The sequence below is a fragment of the Phoca vitulina genome, unplaced genomic scaffold (genome assembly GCF_004348235.1).
Source record: "Phoca vitulina isolate PV1807 unplaced genomic scaffold, GSC_HSeal_1.0 scaffold1, whole genome shotgun sequence".
NCBI lineage: Eukaryota > Metazoa > Chordata > Mammalia > Carnivora > Phocidae > Phoca > Phoca vitulina.
The window spans coordinates 102,175,438-102,195,242 of record NW_022589704.1 but is presented as its reverse complement, the minus strand read 5'-3'; the positions used below and the strand labels follow the sequence as shown (position 1 = coordinate 102,195,242).

At 42.4% G+C, this 19,805-nt stretch overlaps 1 protein-coding gene across 22 annotated transcripts in view; it reads left to right on the top strand.

The window, feature by feature from the left end:
- Positions 1–19,805, top strand: part of CLASP1 (cytoplasmic linker associated protein 1) — a 262,250-nt gene that overhangs the window by 29,559 nt on the left and 212,886 nt on the right. For all 22 annotated transcript variants that reach the window (XM_032412342.1, XM_032412275.1, XM_032412268.1 and 19 more), the window contains one exon: positions 3,347–3,826. In XM_032412342.1, the coding sequence (XP_032268233.1) occupies positions 3,632–3,826 (195 nt within the window). In that variant the 5' untranslated portion in view covers positions 3,347–3,631. The remainder of the gene's footprint in view (positions 1–3,346; positions 3,827–19,805) is intronic.

Genomic DNA, 19,805 nt, shown 5'->3' with positions numbered 1-19,805 from the left:
TTATTTACTTGGACCGCTAAAAATATCACAGGAAACTAGGGACATTATTTGCTTTTAGGCAGGGAAACAAGGTGACTTGGGGCAGGAGTGGGAGGGAGATTTTGCACTTTTGTACCTCATGAACTGGGACCATGTGATTGATATTCCCTGAAGGCCTTTGAAAGCAGAGATGGAGAAAATGCTCAAGAGCATCAGAAAAAGGTACCCTAAAAATCCAGTTTAGTAAAAATAAATATAAGAGAGGATTATCAGGGGCACCTGGGTGGCTCAGTCGGTTAAGCATCTGCCTTCGGCTCAGGTCGTGATCCCAGGATCCTGGGACTGAGCCCTGCATCAGGCTCCCTGCTCAGTGGAGAGCCTGCTTCTCCCTCTCTGCTGCAGCTCCCCCTGCTTGTGCTCTCTGCCTCTGTCAAATAAATAAATAAAATTAAAAAAGAATGAGAGAGAGGACTATCAGTTACTTTCTTTCTTTCTTTCTTTTTTTTAATTTAAGGAGAAAAGGAGAAAAGAGAGAACCCAGTCTGCTTAATGCCTAGCGGCTTCCAGTGTCTTTCATTCTGTGGATTTTGTACGTAGGAATTTGTGACCTACTTTTGAGTATGTTAAGCCTTTATTGCATAGTTACCTGCAAGAAACATATGCTTTTATTTGTTAGAAATTTTAGACAATTCTAATCGAAGGGGAGCTTTTTATATAATACATATTTTAAAAATTACCATAGAGACTTGAGTGAGTGGGATCATTCCTCTCCTAGCAATGGAGACTTTGTTCTCTGGCCTGTTGCTTCCTACCTGAGCATGAAGTCTGACCGCCTTTCCCTGAGTGAGAGCAGAAGTAGGCCAGACTTATTTTTTTTTTTTTTTAAAGATTTTATTTATTTATTTGACAGAGACAGAGAGAGAACGGGAACACAAGCAGGGGGAGTGGGGGAGGGAGAAGCAGATTCCCCCCTGAGCAGGGAGCCCGATGCTGCACTCCATCCCAGGACCCTGGGATCATGACCTGAGCCAAAGGCAGAGACTTAATGACTGAGCCACCCAGGCACCCTAGGCCAGACTTACGATCACAAGTGTTTGAAGGTGGGGAAAGGAAACTAATTGGCCATGTGGCCTTGGAAAATTACTTACCTCAGTTTCTTTATCTGTAAAATAGGGATTTAAATACCTACTTTATACAGTTGGTTGGAGAATTAAAGATGATATATATAAATAATCTAGAATGGAACTTGACACCTCAAGTAGATGCTTAAAAACTGTGTGATTATTATTATTGGTTAACGTCTGTTGATTTTAGGCCCCTTGAAGGAGTAAAGGATAGGAGATTCTCTTCAGTGAGAATGAAAGATAGATGTTTAGGGGAAGGCGGAGTACATCTGTTATCTGTTGGTATATAACAAACTACTGCAAACTTAGTGGCTTAAAACAACAATGAAATATTATTTCTCATAATTCTGTGGTTTGGCTGGGTAGTTCTTTTTGCTCGTCTCCTTAGACTTATTTGTGTAGCTGCAGTCAGATGATGACTGAAAGGGCTAAGTGGTCCCCAGTGGACTCACTCACAAGTCCGGCAGTGCTTCTGGCTGCTGGTTGGGGCGTGTTGGTTCTCTTCCACATGGCCTCTCCAGTTCCAGAAGCTTCCTCATCGCATAGCAGGCCCAGGGCGGCATTCTAAGAGGGTGAGCTGCAGTGCTTGCCTATCAAATCTCTGCTTTCTTTTGCAGTTGCTGACTTGCCACTGGCCAAAGCAGGTCACAGGGCCAACTTCGGGTCACTCTGGGAGGGGACTAAGGCCCCACCTTGGTGGGGGAAAAGAAACCAAGAATTTGTGGTCATTTTTAATCCACCACAAACCCACCCTTGTTTGATTTGCTTCTTGGGCTAATATTGGGCCAAGAAAGAAAAGGTTCTGTTAGTTTCTCCAGTTTTCCTGTATCACTGATGCCTTCTTTAGACCAACATAGGATCTGATTAAGGAACTGGGGATATTTTGTTTGGACTAAAAATTGGAATGAAGGGTAATAGCTGCTTTTATGTACTTGAAGATCCTTCTTATTGAAGGAGGGGCCAGCTCCAGGGTATGGAAGTGACTGGAAAGCAGCTATCTCCTCTGCCATGTGAGATAGTGGGTCTTCTCGAATGCTGTCCTGCCCCCAGCCCCTACCCCCAGATGGGTAATCGTGTGTCAGGGTCTTTTGAAGGAGGGTCTTCCGCATTGAATGACTCGACTTAAATGATTCCTATTGGTGTCAGAAGTCTCTGATTCTGGAACTCAGGAAGTGCACTGTGCTCTTTATCCTGAGGGTAGGGATGGATGAGGTGATGTTAGAAAGGGGAAGAATTCCTCTGCACAGACTTGTAATTTTCCTTGATGTATAAGTTCATATTTACCTGCTAGAACCCCTGAGAGCTGGGATTGACTGTTGCTGTGAGGAACAGTTCTATTTAGTACAGAGTCAGGGAGGTGCTGCATCTTGAAGACAGGTTTTCTGTGAGTCTTCTTAGGTTAGAATGAAAAGAATCAAGAGAAGAAATTGAAGTTAGAAATAGATGTGTACAGTTGCTCCAGCAGCCATAGATTAACTGTTCAGCTTACTGAGTTTGTCTAATGAAAACAGTTTTGGTACAACTTTCCCGTAACATGATCTTGAGATCTCCTGATTTTATATATAACATAATACCAGGTCCAAATGGTGCTGTTGTCAGCTGAGAATACTGTCCCATAAGTGATCAGCGTTTGGGCCTGTTCCCATTTCTCCCTCCCATCACCCCCTCTTCTTTGTTGGAGGGAGAAGGAAGAGGCAGGGAAGACTGTTCATTCTGTTGTCAAGCTACCGAGCAAGAAGTTTGATGGAGGTGCTGTCTTTGGTCCATGTTACCAGGCCGGCCCCTTTGGTCAATGGTGTTTCTATGGAGCCTGCCCCATTTCCAGCACTGGTTTTTTTTAGAAAACTCAGAGTAAGGCAATAAGCTACAGTACCTCCAGTGATTCACACGCAGAGTGGTGTTAGGTTTTTGGTGGGAAGCAAAATTTAAGATACAAATAAATATGCTAGCTGAAGCAGAAGATTGCTTTCCTGACTGGCTCATTTACAAGCTGGAAAGTTGTGAAAAACATCAACCTACCAACTGTATAGCTCATTGGCTCTTTGCTTTGGGCTTCCATGTTCTTCCTGGTAAAAATAATAATTATGTTATTCTGATATGGTTGCCAAGCGTTCATGCTTCTCACTCCACTTGTGATTATAAATGATTCTGCAGCGCGGATTGCTTTGTCTTTGATTTAATGTTTCATAACATTTGGAAGTTATGTTATCTGTGCTGATTTGTCGTTCTCTTTCCCTTTTCAGAATGGACTGCTGAATTATGAAGAATTTCAGACCCAATAGTAGAACCTCACTCGGCCACTCACTCCTTTATCTTCTACTAGTTATTTAAATTGGACTTTTAATATCCTACCAGCTGCTCTTCAGACACACATGGTGCATTGTTGCCATTCCCCGGATTGCATCTTTGAAACACAGGCTCTTAGTAGCTTTCAGCGAACAAAGAGGCAACCTCCTGGGTACATTTACTGGGAGGGTGTCACCCTGACTGCCCTCTAGCTTCTGCCGGATCTGGATTTGAATTCCACCATGGAGCCTCGCATGGAGTCCTGCCTGGCACAGGTGTTGCAGAAGGATGTGGGGAAACGACTGCAGGTTGGCCAAGAACTTATAGACTATTTCTCAGACAAACAGAAGTCTGCTGACCTTGAACATGACCAGACCATGTTAGATAAACTTGTGGATGGGCTTGCTACCTCTTGGGTGAACTCTAGCAATTACAAGGTAAGCTGTGCTTTAGAAGGCATTGGTGTAGGTGGCTGGGCTGCCTCGGTGGGTCAGAATTGGTCCTTAGAAAAAAGACTCGTTTGGGAGCAGTCAGCACAATTCCTTGGCTTCCAGTAAGACACTCACGTAGGCCGTGGCATTTGGACGTTTTATTCTGGAGCAAGTAGGGTTTTCTTTAATTCTTGTTGGGGATCAAAAAATCCTTATGCTTTAGCACTTTGTATATGTGCTGCCGAAGCGAGCACTGCTTTAGCACTTTGAGAGAAGGCCAAGTAAACAGATTAAAGAGAGGCTTTTATGTTGGAAAGTTTACGATCATTTGCAGCCTTGAAGTTAAAGTGAATGTTCTATCTTGCACTGAAAGGGTCATGAGACGTTGGTGAGTGGTCCTTCACGAATAGCAGATGTCTTCACGGATTTCCTGTGGGGAATGGAATTGGCGATAGCGTGTGGAACATTTTACCTTCATGTCACTGTTTTGAAGTTGGCCTAGGTACCTGGCTAGAAATAGTATGGGTTGCCAAGGACTCTTCTGTGACTTGTATGTAATGGCCTGGAGGATATCCTTCAAGTTCTAAAGATCGAGGTGGGCATGTGCCTTTGGTGGGTAGGGGGTGCAGGCAGGGATCCCAAGACCCAAATGAGTTGTGAAGGTTGACCATTTTACCATTCAAGGATTGAGCTTTCGTGACTAAAAACTGGACTGGACTTGTACTGTAGAGGTGTCATTCTCTTTACCTGTCCCCCTCCCCTCTCTTTTAGTTTGCCAAGGGGATGGCCCCTTTGGGTCAAGACTGGGATGGAAGAGTAGGGCATTGGTATGACTCCTAATAGGTGCTATAGACATTGAGAAATGGGCTCACAGGAAACAGAATCTGTTGTGCTTTTTTATTGGCTCAGTCTTCTGAGATTGGTTTGGACTTGGAAACTGGTGCGTGTAGGATTTTTTTGTTTCCTCTAGGGTAGACTCTTGTTTTCCAAATGCATTAAACCTTGGTCTCATCTAAGAGTCAGCAGGCTTTATACTCATTAAGGATGTTACCTAGGACCCTGATATTTTACTTACAATTGCATATAAAATTTATCCTGTCTTTGAAGGCTGAGCTTAATTTCTGTTTCATTCATCTATTTATTTATTTAGCTGCACATGACAAGTGCTGCTTATGTGCTCAGCCTTGGTGCTGGGTGATGGGAGTGTTACAGACAGGGGACGTGGTAGAGGGTCTGGTCGCTCCATTGTTGGGGGCTGTAAAGTCACTTTGTCTGGGTTGGAATCCCAGTTCCACCGCTCTGGGTGCACATTGCGATGTTTTTGCCTGAGAGTAACTGAGGACTGACTCATTGGCTTCAAACTGCTATCAGGAGATTGAGTGATTTTCTTTCAGAGTTTAAGAAGTCTGCAGTAGCTAAGGCAGTGTCCAGGGAAGAAGAATGTCTGCTTGTGTCTTTTACTTGGAGGGAAACCTTTGTCAGAAGCTCCCCGGCAGACCTTTTTACATCAGATTGGCCAGAATGGCTTTGCATGGCCACCCCAGCATCACTGGAAAATAGATGGGTGTCCATGATTGTTTTCCACCATCATGCTTGACTTCCTGATCTCAAGAAGAGTCCAGCCTCCTTTGAGTGAAGCATATGGCCATGTGAAGGAGGGGGGATATTTAAATACTGTCAGACTCCTGCTCAACAAATACTGGTTCCATGAGTGAATAAGTACTCCCTAAGCGTCCAGTCCAGTAAGGGCAGATAATGAAACAAAGAGCTCTACTCCAACCATAATGTGCAACTGTGCAACGTCAGACCTTTGAGCAATATCAGACTTCTGTTAATATATAAAACTCATGCTTTATATTATGGGTTGAAGGAGGAAGGTAGGGATGGGACTGAGGTAATAGGGATGTTAAATAGGTAACCCAGAGAGTCTGCTATACTGTGTGAGCTCTCTTAACCTCTCCTGGCTTTGGCTTCGGGCTTTAGTTCCCTCATCTACAGTGTTGGGATAACTGAGTTATTATGAGCACTAAATGAGACAGTGTATGTTGGTGGGAATGCAAACTGGTACAGCCACTCTGGAAAACAGTATGGAGGTTCCTCAAGAAGCTGAAAATAGAGCTACCCTATGACCCAGCAATTGCACTACTAGGGATTTACCCCAAAGATGCAGATGTAGTGATCCGAAGGGGCACCTGCACCCCAGTGTTTGTAACAGTGATGTCCACAATAGCCAAACTATGGAAAGAGCCCAGATGTCCATCAACAAATGAATGGATAAAGAAGATGTGGTATATATACATACAATGGAATACTACTCAGCCATGAACAAAATTGAAATCTTGCCATTTGCAACGACATGGATGGAACTAGAGGGTGTTACGTTAAGTGAAATAAGTCGATCAGAGAAAGACAATTGTTATATGATTTCACTCATTTGTGGAATTTAAGAAACAAAACAGAGGAGCATAGGGAAAGAGAGAGAAAAATAAAACAAGACAAAATCAGAGAGGGACACAAACCCAAAAGAGACTCTTAATCATAGGAAACAAAGTGAGGGTTGCTGGAGGGGAGGAGGGTGGGGGGATGGAGTAACTGGGTGATGGGCATTAAGGAGGGCACGTGATGTAATGAGCACTGGATATTATATAAGACTGATGAGTCACTGACCTCTATCTTTGAAACCAATAATACACTATATGTTAATTAATCAAATTTAAATAAAAAATGAAGTGCATATCTAAACAACAACAACAACAAAAAATAAATGAGACGGTGTATCAAGTTGTCCCATGTCTGCCCCATAACAAGCACTGGGGTATTAGCGGTGGTTATCAAGACTGGTTCCTGTCTTCCAGGAGCTCCTAGTACAGGGGGAGCGGGGAGGGAGAGCACTGATCAGGAAGCGAAGGGTTCCAGTATAGTATAGTGGGAGCAGTAGCAGAGACCCGCAGAATTGGGTGGGAAGCCAGAAGAACATGACAGCACTGTCTGGAGGAATCCAAGGTTTGAAGATTGGGTAGTTTTTTTCAGAATAGCGTTTTCAGGGTCACAAAAGTGTGAAAGATTAAGATTTGACCCTTCTTGAAGTAATTTCTAAGGAAGACAGCTTGGTGTGAAGGAGAAGTCAGGAAGGCGGGGTTTGCTACCAAGTTGCATGTGATCATGGACAAGTCACTTTACGTGTCTGTGCAATGCTGGTGTTGGACCAGGTCATCTCTTGGGAGCCTCCAAGCTCTAATATCTTACACAGCTTCACACCGATGACTTTACGGTCTGGGCCATGTCAGATGGTTTTAATGTTACACAGTACTGAGCACCCCCTTTCTTTATAAGCTCTCTCAGTGTGGTGACACCGAGCCCTCTGCACACCTGGAGCCCGGAGCCTGGAACATAGAAGGTGCTCAATGAATACTGGTTGCATGAGTGAACTCAGGAGCTTAGACTGTTGGGCAAGTAGTCCTAGTAGCTTTACCAAAATCTGGAAACTTACCTTTTAGGCCCCCCCTCCTTTTTTTTAAAAGATTTTTAAAATTAATTTGAGAGAGAAAGCACAAGCAGGGGGAGCAGCAGAGGGAGAAGGAGAAGCAGACTCCCTGCTGAGCAGGGAGCCTGACGTGGGGCTTGATCCCAGGACCCTGAGATCATGACCTGAGCTGATCATGAGTAGTCACTTAACCGACTGAGCCACCCAGGTGCTCCAAAGGTTATGCAATTTCTAATTTTGACATATACTCCCAAATTGTTCTACACAAAGGTTGCTCTACTCTATGCATGAATGTATGAGTGCTGGTTCCCTATCTATTTTCAGATGCTGGGTATTATCAAAGTCTTTCATTTTTGCCAAAATGATAGTATAAAAGTGTATCTTTTCAATTTTTGTTTCTCTTTAATTTTGGGTGAAATGTACATTTTTTGTTTACTAACCACTTGTGTTTTTTTCCTGTCGACTGCTTATATCCTTTGTCTGTTTTTCTGTGTTTTGGTGTTAATTTGTACAGTGCATTTCTTTTTTTTTTTTTTTTTTTTAATTTTATTATTTATTTGACAGAGAGAGACACAGCGAGAGAGGGAACACAAGCAGGGGGGGTGGGAGAGGGAGAAGCAGGCTTCCCGCGGAGCAGGGAGCCCGATGCGGGGCTCGATCCCAGGACCCTGGGATCATGACCTGAGCCGAAGGCAGACGCTTAACGACTGAGCCACCCAGGCGCCCCTGTACAGTGCATTTCTGTATTATGGAAATCAGCTTGTCATATGTGTTTGCCATTTGCCTTTTGTCTTTGTGGATTGTTCTGTTTTTATTTTTATTTTTTTAAAGATGTATTTATTTATCTGATAGAGCACAAGCAGGGGGAATGGCAGGCAGAGGGAGAGGGAGAGAAGCAGGCTTCCTGCTGAGCAGGGAGCCTGACATGGGGCTTGATTCCAGGACCCTGAGATCATGACCTGAGCTGAAGATAGTTGCTTAACCGACTGAGCCACCCAGGCGTCCCTGTTTCCTCCCCCCCCCCTTTTAATCATAGATCAAGATTTCTCATTAGAGCCTCAGGTGCATTTTAGGTTTTATTTGGCATGCTTTATATATTATGGATTGAAAGGATTCACTTTATATTAAAACTTTGCAGCTTGGCTTCTTGATTTTTTTTTTTTAAATTAAGGACTAAAAAGGAGAAAATGGAAACAATTTTAGGCTTTCAAAACAGTAGTATTTGGGTATTGTTATTCCTTAACAGAGAATCTAGATGAATGTCAGAGCAGTCTTATTTAAAAAAATAGTTGGCTGGGGCTTGAATCATTTTACATTTGATTATTTCTTAACTTGGTAAACAAATTTGTATTTGGCATTAATTGCAGTTTAACAGCTACCCTTTATTATTTAGTTACTATGTGTTCAGGATGTTACCTGTCTTATCTCCTTTAATCTTTGCAACGCCCCTGCAAGGTGGGTGGTGCTACCCTGATTTTATACATGAGGTAACTGACTGAGATCACCCAGAATTATGAGGTAATTCCTACTAGTGATTATGGAACTGGGACTTCAACATAGGTCTCCCTGATTTCCTAGCCTCTGCCCCTCTCACAAGAACAGGGTCTGCAAACTTTCTTAAAGGCCACATAGTAAATATTTAAGGCTCAGTGGGCCATATGGATTTCTCACAAATATTTAACTAGTTCGGGCCATTCTAGTGCAAAAACAGCCACGGGCAACACACAAATGAATGGGTATGGCTGTGTTCCCAAACAACTTAATCTATAGAAACAGATGGAGAACCAGTTTGGCTCATGGACTGTAGTTTTCCAGCCCCCAGACTAGAACACTGAGCACCTACTATGTGTAAATACCTTTTTTTCCCCTTCCTTCCTTCGTTCTTTTCTTTCTTCTTTCTTTCTCTTTCTTTCTTTCCTTTTTTTCTTTCTCTTTCTTTTTTTCCTTTCTTTTCTTTTTCTTTCTCTTTCTTTCTTTCTTTCTTTCTTTCTTTCTTTCTTTCTTTCTTTCTTTCTTTCTTTCTTTCTTTCCTTTTCTTTCTTTCCTTTCTTAGCATGATGGGGAGGGGCAGAGGGAGAGAGAGAGAATCTTAAGCAGGCTCTACACCCAGTGTGGTGCTCGACATGGGGCTCGATCTCATGACCCTGAGATCATGACCTGAGCCAAAACCAAGAGTTGGACATTTAACTGACTGAGCCACCCAGGCGCCCCCGTAAGTACTTTTCCTTTAGTGTTGGGAACCATTCATGATTCATCTGGCAGAAGAGTAGGCTTATAATTTTGGGATGGGGAGGGCGCCTGGGTGGCTCAGATGGTTAAGCGTCTGCCTTCGGCTCAGGTCATGATCCCAGGGTCCTGGGATTGAGTCCCGCATTGGGCTCCCTGCTCCTTGGGAGCCTGCTTCTCCTTCTGCTTCTCTCTCTCTCTCTGTCTCTCATGAATAAATAAATAAAATCTTAAAAAAAAAAAAATTGGGGGATGAGGAGAGCACTGGTATAGGTTAAGTAGAATACGGTTTGTTTTTGGAGCACCTTATCTGAATTTTGAGAAATCTTGCCTTTTTTAGCCCTCTCTCATTCAGACTCATATTATGATTAGTTTGCATTCTGTTAGCCTGTCACTGATCATCTACTGTGAGTTGGCTTTGGACTTTCTTGGATAATAGAAGTCATCTTGGGGATTGAGGAATCAGTATAAGGCCATTGTACGTCAGAACACCAGAGGGCTGCGCCGTGGGGTGCTGTTCAACATGGAAGCACTTAGTGTCTTTGTTGTCCCAGTGACTGTGGGAGACACAGAAGGAGAGGGGAGACTCTTCTTGTGCATGACGTTTCTTTTCTAGATTACTCAGATATTAAAAGGAAACCCCCAGATTTTGCATATGGTTGCCCTCCTTGATCTGGTCTCTTCCTTTATTAAAACTTGAAGAGTGAAAAGAATGGTGGAGTAGATTTTTGTATGTACCTCCAGCCACTGTTGTGTCCCCCGTCCTCCCCCTTCTATAAATGAGAAGGATGAAAGCAGAGCGATATGACCCAGAGAGGCTGCATGGGCTCCCGCAGCTGGAGGGAGTTGAGGGACACTGATGCTGTGCAGCTTTCCCAGTGAATGGTCCCTTCTGTTCAGCCAGGCAGCGCAGTACCCTTACCGTGTGGGCACCTGCACATTTAGTAGCTCAGTGCGGACCAGGTTTTTCATGAATATGGTCCCAGAGTCCTTTCTCCATGGTTCCAAAATCCCCCAAGCCCCCAAACCTCATGTTTTTCATTTGTCGTTTGACCACAGTGAACCTACATGAAACTACGTGTAGTCTTTACTTACCTGCTCAGGGCATGTTTCAGCGCTAAAGTATTCGTATATTTGATTGTGGATTGCTGCCCCAGATGTTGTTAAATGTATGTATGTGTATGTATATATATAGATATATATATATATATTCTCCCCTCCCCTCTCTCTTATAGGTTCTATTCTCTATATATGTTTCCTATCCTATATATGTAACTGTTTGCACTACTTGACTTTTGTAAAAGCTGAAAAATTTTGTATTCCAGAACACATCAGGCTGCCAGAGTTTTGGATAAGTGATTGTGGACCCGTATTTAATATTGTAGAATAATAATGATAACCCATGGTTTGGGGATATGTACTATGTACCAGAAATTGTGCTAAATATGAGCTCGCTTTTACCTTCTAATTACCGTATGGGGTAGATCATGTTCTTTCATTCTGTAGATGAGGAGACTGATGCCCCAGTAAGTCAAGTAACTTGTTCAAGGTGACGGATCTAGGAACTAAGGTTTTGGGGACTTGACCCCAGCTGCTTATGTAACAGCCGAAGTTAATTAAGCACTTATGATGTGCCAAATTCTACACTGGGGGCTGGGTGTCCAGCGAGGACTATTGGGCCCAGTCCCTGTCCTGACCATGACTGCCAGTGCCTGGGCAGTCTAGCTCTGTCTAAATATGGGACTTCATCCCGGTGCACTCTTGTCTCAAGGCCCATGCCATGCTGCTTTGTATTTGAAATTTGTAGATTTTCTGTTAACCTAGGGCTTCCTTTGTCTCTGCCCTAATGGTCTTTATGGTCTAACTAGGTGAGGGTGGGGGAGGGCAGGTAAGGCAGATGAGAGGACGGTGCACAGTGTAGGATAGGATATCATTAACCGTAAAATTGCATCATAGGAGTGTCTATAAATGTTGTAGTGTGGAGAAGAAAAAAAATGTTAGGGTTTGTTAGTTGGAGAGGCCGAGATGGAGAGTCAGAATTACATAGGGCCATGAAGAATCAAAAGGAATTAGTTCCTAAAGGTTCAGAGAAGCCTGTGTTCCTTTCTTGTTTCTCCCTGTCTGGGCAGCACCATCTCTTGTAGACCGTAGAAGACTTAGTCTTTCGTTAAGCCTCTTTACAGAGCACAGTGTTTCCCTCTGCCCTGGATCAGGTGCCCTTTATGGGCGGGAGGGAAGGTGTGACAATAAGGGAGGTTCCTCTCATTCCCCTGGCCTCTATCTCCGTAACCTTGGCTTTCATTGAAGGAGGTTTTTATTTCCCCCCTTTGTGTCCTTGAGAGGAGAGCCAGAAAAGATTATCAGATTCAGATGAAGTAACTTCTGTTTCTTTTTCCGGCGGTCCGCTCGGTGCTGCCATCAAGCCATGCCTCCTTGCAGAGGCTGTTCGTTTTTCCCAGATTGTTTCCTTGCAGTGTTGTCCAGTGGTTGCAAGAGCCGCATTTTTCTGGGTATATTTTATTTATATATATATATTGATTGCAACATTTACATTTTATGAAACATTTATTTTATTTTATTTTTTTATTAGTTTTTTTTTTAAGTTTTTTTTAAAAATTATTTGTCAGGGAGAGAGTGAGAGCGAGCACAGGCAGGAGGAACGGCAGGCAGAGGGAGAAGCAGACCCCCCGCTGAGCAAGGAGACGGATGTGGGACTCGATCCCAGGACCCTGGGATCATGACCTGAGCTGAAGGCAGACGCTTAACCGACTGAGCCACCCAGGCGTCCCTAAACACTTATTTATTTTAAAATGGTTTTTTTTTTTTTAAAGATTTTATTTATTTATTTGACAGAGAGAGACACAGCGTGAGCAGGAACACAAGCAGGGGGAGTGGGAGAGGGAGAAGCAGGCTTCTCGCAGAGCAGGGAGCCCGATGTGGGACTCGATCCCAGGACCCTGGGATCATGACCTGAGCCGAAGGCAGACGCTTAACGACTGAGCCACCCAGGCGCCCCTATTTTAAAATGTTTTTGAGTGTAGTTGGCACACAATGCTACATTCATTTCAGGTGCACAACATGGTGATTTAACTTGTCTGTACATCATGCTGTGCTCACCACAAGTGTAGCTACCATCTGTCCCCATGCAACAGTATTAGGGTTTCATGGACTGTATTCCCCATGAGTGCCTTGTATGCCGATGATTTATTCTTTCCATGACTAGAAGCCTGTACCTCCCACTCCTCTTTACCCATTTTACCCATCCCTGCACCCCACCGTGCTTCTGGCAATCATTCATTCATTCATTCATTTATTGTTTTTATTTTATTTTAATGTAGTTAACATAGTGTTATATTAGTTTCAGGTGTACAATGTAGTGGTTCAGCAGTTCCATGTGTTACTCAGTGCTTGTCAAACATGTACTTTTAGTCCTCTCTAGGTATATTTTAAAAAGATAGATGTCTCTGATGTGAGTAGAAAAGCTATAGTGAGTGATACTAAGCAAAAGTAAAAACACCTCAGGAAAAGTTATTTCAAGAAAATTTCTGGAGCTCCTGGGTAGCGCAGTCAGTTAAGCGCCTGACTCTTGATTTTGGCCAGGTCATGATCTCAGGATCCTGGGATCAGGCCCCTCATCGGGCTCTCCACTCAGTGGCGAGTCTCCTTCTTCCTCTCCCTCTGTGATCTCTCTTGCTTTTGCTCTCTTTCAAATAAATAACATCTTTACAAAAAAAAAGAAAATTTCTGTGGATTGTTGAGTAAAAATGGTATGCTTGATGGATGTAATTAATGGCATTTTTTCCTAAATATGTGTTTATATGTATGCAAGAGCATCAAAGTATATAGGAAATAATTCAGATTTGAGTGAACAGTCTGGATTCCTGTCCTGGCTCTGCCACTTCGACTTTTGAGCAGGTAACTCTCCTTATGTGTAAAATGGGTGTCTGGTGATACCTGTTCCACAGCTTTATTGTGCAGCTCCAGTGAGCCCGTGTACATAAGGTGCCAGTCGTGCTTAGCATTGTAGCATGTGCTCAGTGAAAGGAAAATGAGGGAGATATTACGGACTTACTGGTAGTAAGATCGGTAGGTTAACTTTTCTGTGGGGCTGAGGTTACATCCCTTCCCGTAGTCCTTGTCGGCCTGGGCCTGGAACAGAGGCCTCGGATCTTTGGTAGTAAGATACAAAACCTTGAGCTGCTGCACTCTTGATAGCAAAGGGCAGAACAGCCGTTGGACGAGAATTCTAAGGGTGAGCTTAAAACCTACTCATAAAACCAGTCCATTGGTTGAGGACCCCTATTCTAGGAGGGCTTCACTTGCTCTTTTTTATTTTTAATACTTTGTTTTAGAAAGCTAAAATTTAAATACAAATTTAAATTTAAATACAATAGAAGAAATTCTAAATTGAGTGTCAAAACAGAAAGAAAAAGAAGCAGCTGGGGTGAGAAGATGGAGCGGACAGTGAGGCGGATGAATCAGTAAACCACAGCTAATGTTGACTAATATTAAGAGCTAACAGTTAATAAGTGTCCATTATGTGCCCAAAACTGTTACATGCTTTGCATTTGCTGCCTCATTAGATCATGACGTAGAAACTAGATGATGAAACTAGTTGCTGAACCGTATGTTTATTCCCATTCTACAGTTGGGGAAACTGCCTAAGAGAAGTGAAGAGACTTGCCTCAGGTCACTTAACTAGAAAGTGTAAGAGGCAAGATTTTCATCTGAATAGTCTGACTTTAGAGCCCACATCTGAATCAATATGCAATGCTACTTTCTTAAAATGTTGCAGCAATTTTAATAATTTCTTTATTGGAGCATAAAGAAAAGAGTGTAAGGATTCACTCCAGAGTTAACAGTGATTGCTTTAGGAGACTGGGTCCTGACTGAGAGATAAGCAACTCATTTTCTATTTTAATAAAAAACCCAAAATATTTAAGATCAATAAAACAGTTCTTTGATCCTACTAGACTCATGACCATATATACTTTTTTTTTTTTTTAAAGACTTATTTATTTATTTTAGAGAAGAGAGAGAGAGCAGGGGGAGAGGCAGAGGGAGAGAGAGTCTTAAGCCGGCTCCTTGCTGAGTGTGGAGCCTGACGTGGGGCTCGATCTCACAACCCTGAGATCACAGTCTGAGTGGAAACCAGGAGTTGGATGCTTAACTGACTGCTCCCCTCCAGATGCCCCCCACATATACCTTTTAAACTTTTTATTTTGGAAAATATTCAGACCTATTGGAAAGTTTCAAAAAACGGTGCAAAAAATTTCCATATGTTTTACCCAGATCCTGGTGTTAACACTTCACCACATTTGTTTTGTCCTTCTCTCTGTATGCATGTTATGAGTTGTGGACTGTTGGAGTGTAAGTTGTAGACACAATGCTTCCTTGCTCTTAAATACTTGCCTGTATTTCCTAAAAACAAGGACATTGGCTTATGTATGTCATCTTAGCACAGTTCTCTAAGTCAGTATTAGGATCAGTAGAATACAGATATATCTAATCTACAAGCCTTATTGACATTTCACCTCTTGTCCTCCTAATGTCCTTTATAGCAAGAGCAAAAACAGTCTTCTAGTCCACACTCCAATCCTGAATCACAGTTGCATTTGGTTCTCATCTGTATAGTCTCTTTAAATCCAGGGCAGCTCATCTTCAGTCTTTCCTTGTCTCTTTTAATACTTTTGAAGAGCACAGGGCATTTATTTAGTAAAGCCCTTCAATTTGAGCTTGCTTACTGTTTCTCACAATTGGATTGAGGTGGTGCATTTTGGGCAGGAATACCACGCAGGTGTACTCCGTACATCCTATCAGGAGACGTGTGGTGTCTTTCTCTTCCCTGGTGAAAGAGGTCTTTGCCAGGTAGCTTCAGAAAATTGCTGTTTTTTTTTTTTTCTTTTATAATGGAATAGGTATCTTGTGGGGAGATACTTTGAGACCATGTAAATACCCTGTTTTCCACCAAACTTTCACCTACCAGTTTTCGCATCCACTGATAATGTTTGCCTAAAATAATTATTACTGTGTTGGCTGCCATAGGGTGATTTCTCTGATTTCATCATTTCTTCTTCATTTATTAGTTGACTCCAAATATTTTTAAAATGTCTATTGTATGTCTATTTGTATAGCAGGAATTAACATTTTTTAAAAAAGATTTTATTTATTTATTTGACTGAGGGAAACAGAGAGTGAGAACAAGCAGGGGGAGCAGCGGAGGGAGAGGGAGAAGCAGGGTCCTTGCTGAACAGGCACCGTGATGTGGGGCTCAATCCCAGGACCCCAGGATCATGACCTGAGCAGAAGGCAGATGCTTAACTGACTGAGCCACCTGGGAACCCCGGAATTAGCATATATTTTGATAGTTATCCCTCAAAGGAACTACTTTGAAGAAAGAAAAAAATGTTTCAAATTAGTCTTATTTAGGTCCATTTATATTCATAAAAAATTTAAGGTAACTTAATTTGTGAACATATAACATGCACAATGTGATGAAGTTTGGTTTGGGCTAGCAGCATTGGAGAGGTGGAGAAATGGAGAGATGGCCAGCTTGTAAGTTTTTATAACGATTATTCAAGGAATACAGAAAGGCAGATAATAACAAGATGTCTTCCTGGATTTAGTAGAATATTAAACGACACTTTGTAGGAGGGGAAAAAAGCAGAGCATAGAAAACTGATGAAACAAGACAGTACTGAGTGAGATCTAGATTATTCTGCTGCACTATTCCTGTGGACAGAATTCATCAGCTTGGACTTTGGACTTTGGGGGAAAATGTCATAGATGGGATTTCAGATGGGGAGGAAGTGCTTTGTGCCAGGTTCCATTGCTGGTAGGAATCTCTCTGTTTAATCATCCTTTTTTTTTTTTTTTTTTTTTTTTAAGATTTTATTTATTTATTTGACAGAGAGGTAGACTCAGCGAGAGAGGGAACACAAGCAGGGGGAGTGGGAGAGGGAGAAGCAGGCTTCCCGTGGAGCAAGGAGCCCAATGTGGGACTCGATCCTAGGACCCTGGGATCATGACCTGAGCCGAAGGCAGACGCTTAACGACTGAGCCACCCAGGCGCCCCTTTTTAATCATCCTTAAAGGCTTTGTGGAAGAATGGCATCTAGGACTCTTAAAAAAAAAAAATTATACACACATACACGCACATATATATACACACACACACACACACACAAAGTATATTTTTATATGTATTGATCCACCCAGGCGCCCCTTTTTAATCATCCTTAAAGGCTTTTTGAAGAATGGCACCTAGGACTCTTAAAAAAAAAATTATACACACATACACACACATATATATACACACACACACAAAGTATATTTTTATATGTATTGATCCCTGAGATCAAGAGTCGTATGCTCTACCAACTGAGCCAACCAGGTGTTCTTTCAGGCTCTTATATGAGGGAAGAGAGATTGTTCAGCTGGCTCTGCAAAGAAGCATATTGCAGGTGACATTGATGGGGGTCATGTTCTGAGATAAGCTGGTCCTACACTAGTAAGGCTGAGCAACATCCCATGTATAGGAGCCTGGTGAGGTAGTGGGGCTGACTCTAGGGGCAATGGAAGCCATTGAAGGACCGTTGGGTGCTAAAAAATTGCTTTAGGAGTTAGGGGTCTGTCTAATGAAGGTGGCGTGGACTAATACCAGGGGAATGGGGAGAAGCAGATTAGAGTAAGGCATTAGGGAGGAGGACAGGATGGGGATTTTTGCTGTTTGTTTGGATGTAGGGAGGACTGGGATGAATTTGAGAAGTCTTCAACATTTCAGGCTTCAGGATACAGTTTATTGACTGTGGATAACCTTGTGAAAAAAGATAGTTCTTTTCCTGCATGATGCATGTTTGTTTTTAAATTGGAGAAGACATTTTAAGAAAAAAAAAACCCAAATAATTTGGAGGAACATTTAGGAGAATTTTTGTCTTTGACTTCTTACTTTGATGGAGGGTCCTAAGTCTTACATGCTTTGTGATTTACGTATGTATCTTGGGAACATCCTTTTTCAAACACTTCTCTTGAGGTTGCCTAATTGAAGTATTTTTGCAAATGCTGATTTAAAAAAGTAATTTTGTTTTTTCTATAGTAAAAGTGTTATGGGCCTGTTGTACAAACAAGAACCAACTAATGAAGCTTCTGAATATAAAGTTATAATGAAAAAATTGAAAATTGCTCCTAGTCTTTTGCCATAACTATTTTATTGTTTATATTGGTAGAAAAAAATGGAAAGAATATTTATGTAAGGCTGATCATACTACACCTGTTCTTTGTGTGTGTGTTTTGTGTCTAGTTTCTTTTATTTAGCCTACACATGCTATTTTATGAGATTTTTTTTTTTTTTGGTTAAATGTGTGTCATGATCATTTTTTCAAATCCATAAGTTAGATCACTAATGAGTTAATGTAATTCCAATATATTATTCTCTTCTATGAATGGTTAGCCATCATTTCTTTATCCACAGTTGGGTGCTACCACCTACGCAGTTTCTAGTTTTTTTGTTATAAGCACCATGACACTGAGCATCCTTGAACATGTGTATGTTCATGCCTTTGTGTGTGTGTGTGTGTGTGTGTGGAAAGTTCTGAAAACCTTTCAGCCTGAATTGCTGGCTCAGAGTGGGCCACATTGCCCCCCCCCCGGCAGTGGTGCGTGAATGTGTTTGTACCACATTCACATACCAACACACACTGGGTGTTACTGTTTCTTCGGATAGTCTTCCTTTTGCATGGGCAAAAGATATCTCTGTGTAGCCAGAGCAGCATTGGATAGTCTTTCTTCTGTTTATAACCTTTCAGATAAGAGCAAATCTTAAGAGGATGGGAAGTAAATAATTTTATTCTTGTTAATCTCATTTCCCCTTTAAAAGGTTGATGAGAAAAGGTTCTGTCTGGGGCATATTAAACACACGCAGAGAAGATGTCCATAGTTCGGAGGAGGAAGTCCTGACACCTCGACAAAGTCCACTTTGTTGGATTAAAGAAATTGGTCTCCTTATCTGTCGTTTTATTCCCATTAGCTTATTTTTTTTTCTACACAGAATGAGAATAATATTGATTTATCTCCCAAGAGAGTTGTGAGAGAAAATACCCATCATAATCCATTTATTTGGAATTTTCCTTTCCTTTTCCCAAGGGCTTTCACACCTCTTGTAACTGAAATGTCACCTCATCTTAACTGGGCTAAGCTGGAAGACGCTAAGTAACGCCAAGTAAATAGTAATTTTGTTTTTGTTGGGCAGTGAGGGATAGGTGTGTGATCTTATTTGATTCTGCATATGATTCTAAGGAATTTTTTTTTTTTTTAGGTTTTATTTATTTGACAGAGAGACAGCGAGAAAGGGAACACAAGCAGGGGGAGTGGGAGAGGGAGAAGCAGGCTTCCCGCCGAGCAGGGAGCCCGATGTGGGGCTCGATCCCAGAACTCTGGGATCATGACCTGAGCTGAAGGCAGACGCTTAACGACTGAGTCACCCAGGCGCCCCGGAATTTTTTTTTTTAAACAGTTCTGTGAAGAAAAGGACTGATACTAGACTTTCTGATCACGGGAAGGGAGTCAGATGGACTTTGTATTGTACAGGAATTGAGTTCAAACCAGTTTAGCTGAAAAAGGGCAGTATTGGGGCCGATCACTGGCCAGGCTGGTGGCTGAGATTACTGTGGGGACAGCCAGGAGGATTCAGGTTGGGGAGGTCTCTGCTTCTTTCTGGCCAGTGGCTTCTCTTCTGTGTTGCACTCATGTCCACTGTGAGTCCGGCTCACATCTTGCAGTTTCACCACCAGAGGAAAGTGTCTCTCTTTCCCCAGCTTGGATTACAACCACAAACCCCCAGACACATCCCCAAACCCTTGACTCACTCACTATGGCCAGGGAGTTATGACAGTGTAAGAAAATAGGGGCCCCCACTCAGCAAACCTCATGTCAAGGGATGGAGTAAGGAGGACAGGTTGCCCTAAAGGAATGAAGCTTGGCTGGGGGCAAGTGGCCTTGGTGTACAACCCCTGCGGGCATTATGAATTTTGTCAGAAGTTTGTATTTTGGATTGCTTGAGAGGCTCCAGGGCTCTACTGGAGGCTCAGACATTGGGGTCAGAGGCGCCTAGGTTTTTTTTTGTTTTTTTGTTTTTTTGAGAGAGTGCGAGTGTGCAAGTGCAATCGGGGTGGGGGAGGGGCAGAGGGAAAGGGAGAGAGAGAATCTTTTTTTTTAAAATTTTTTTGTTGTAATGTTAATCCCCATACATTACATCATTAGTTTTAGATGTAGTGTTCC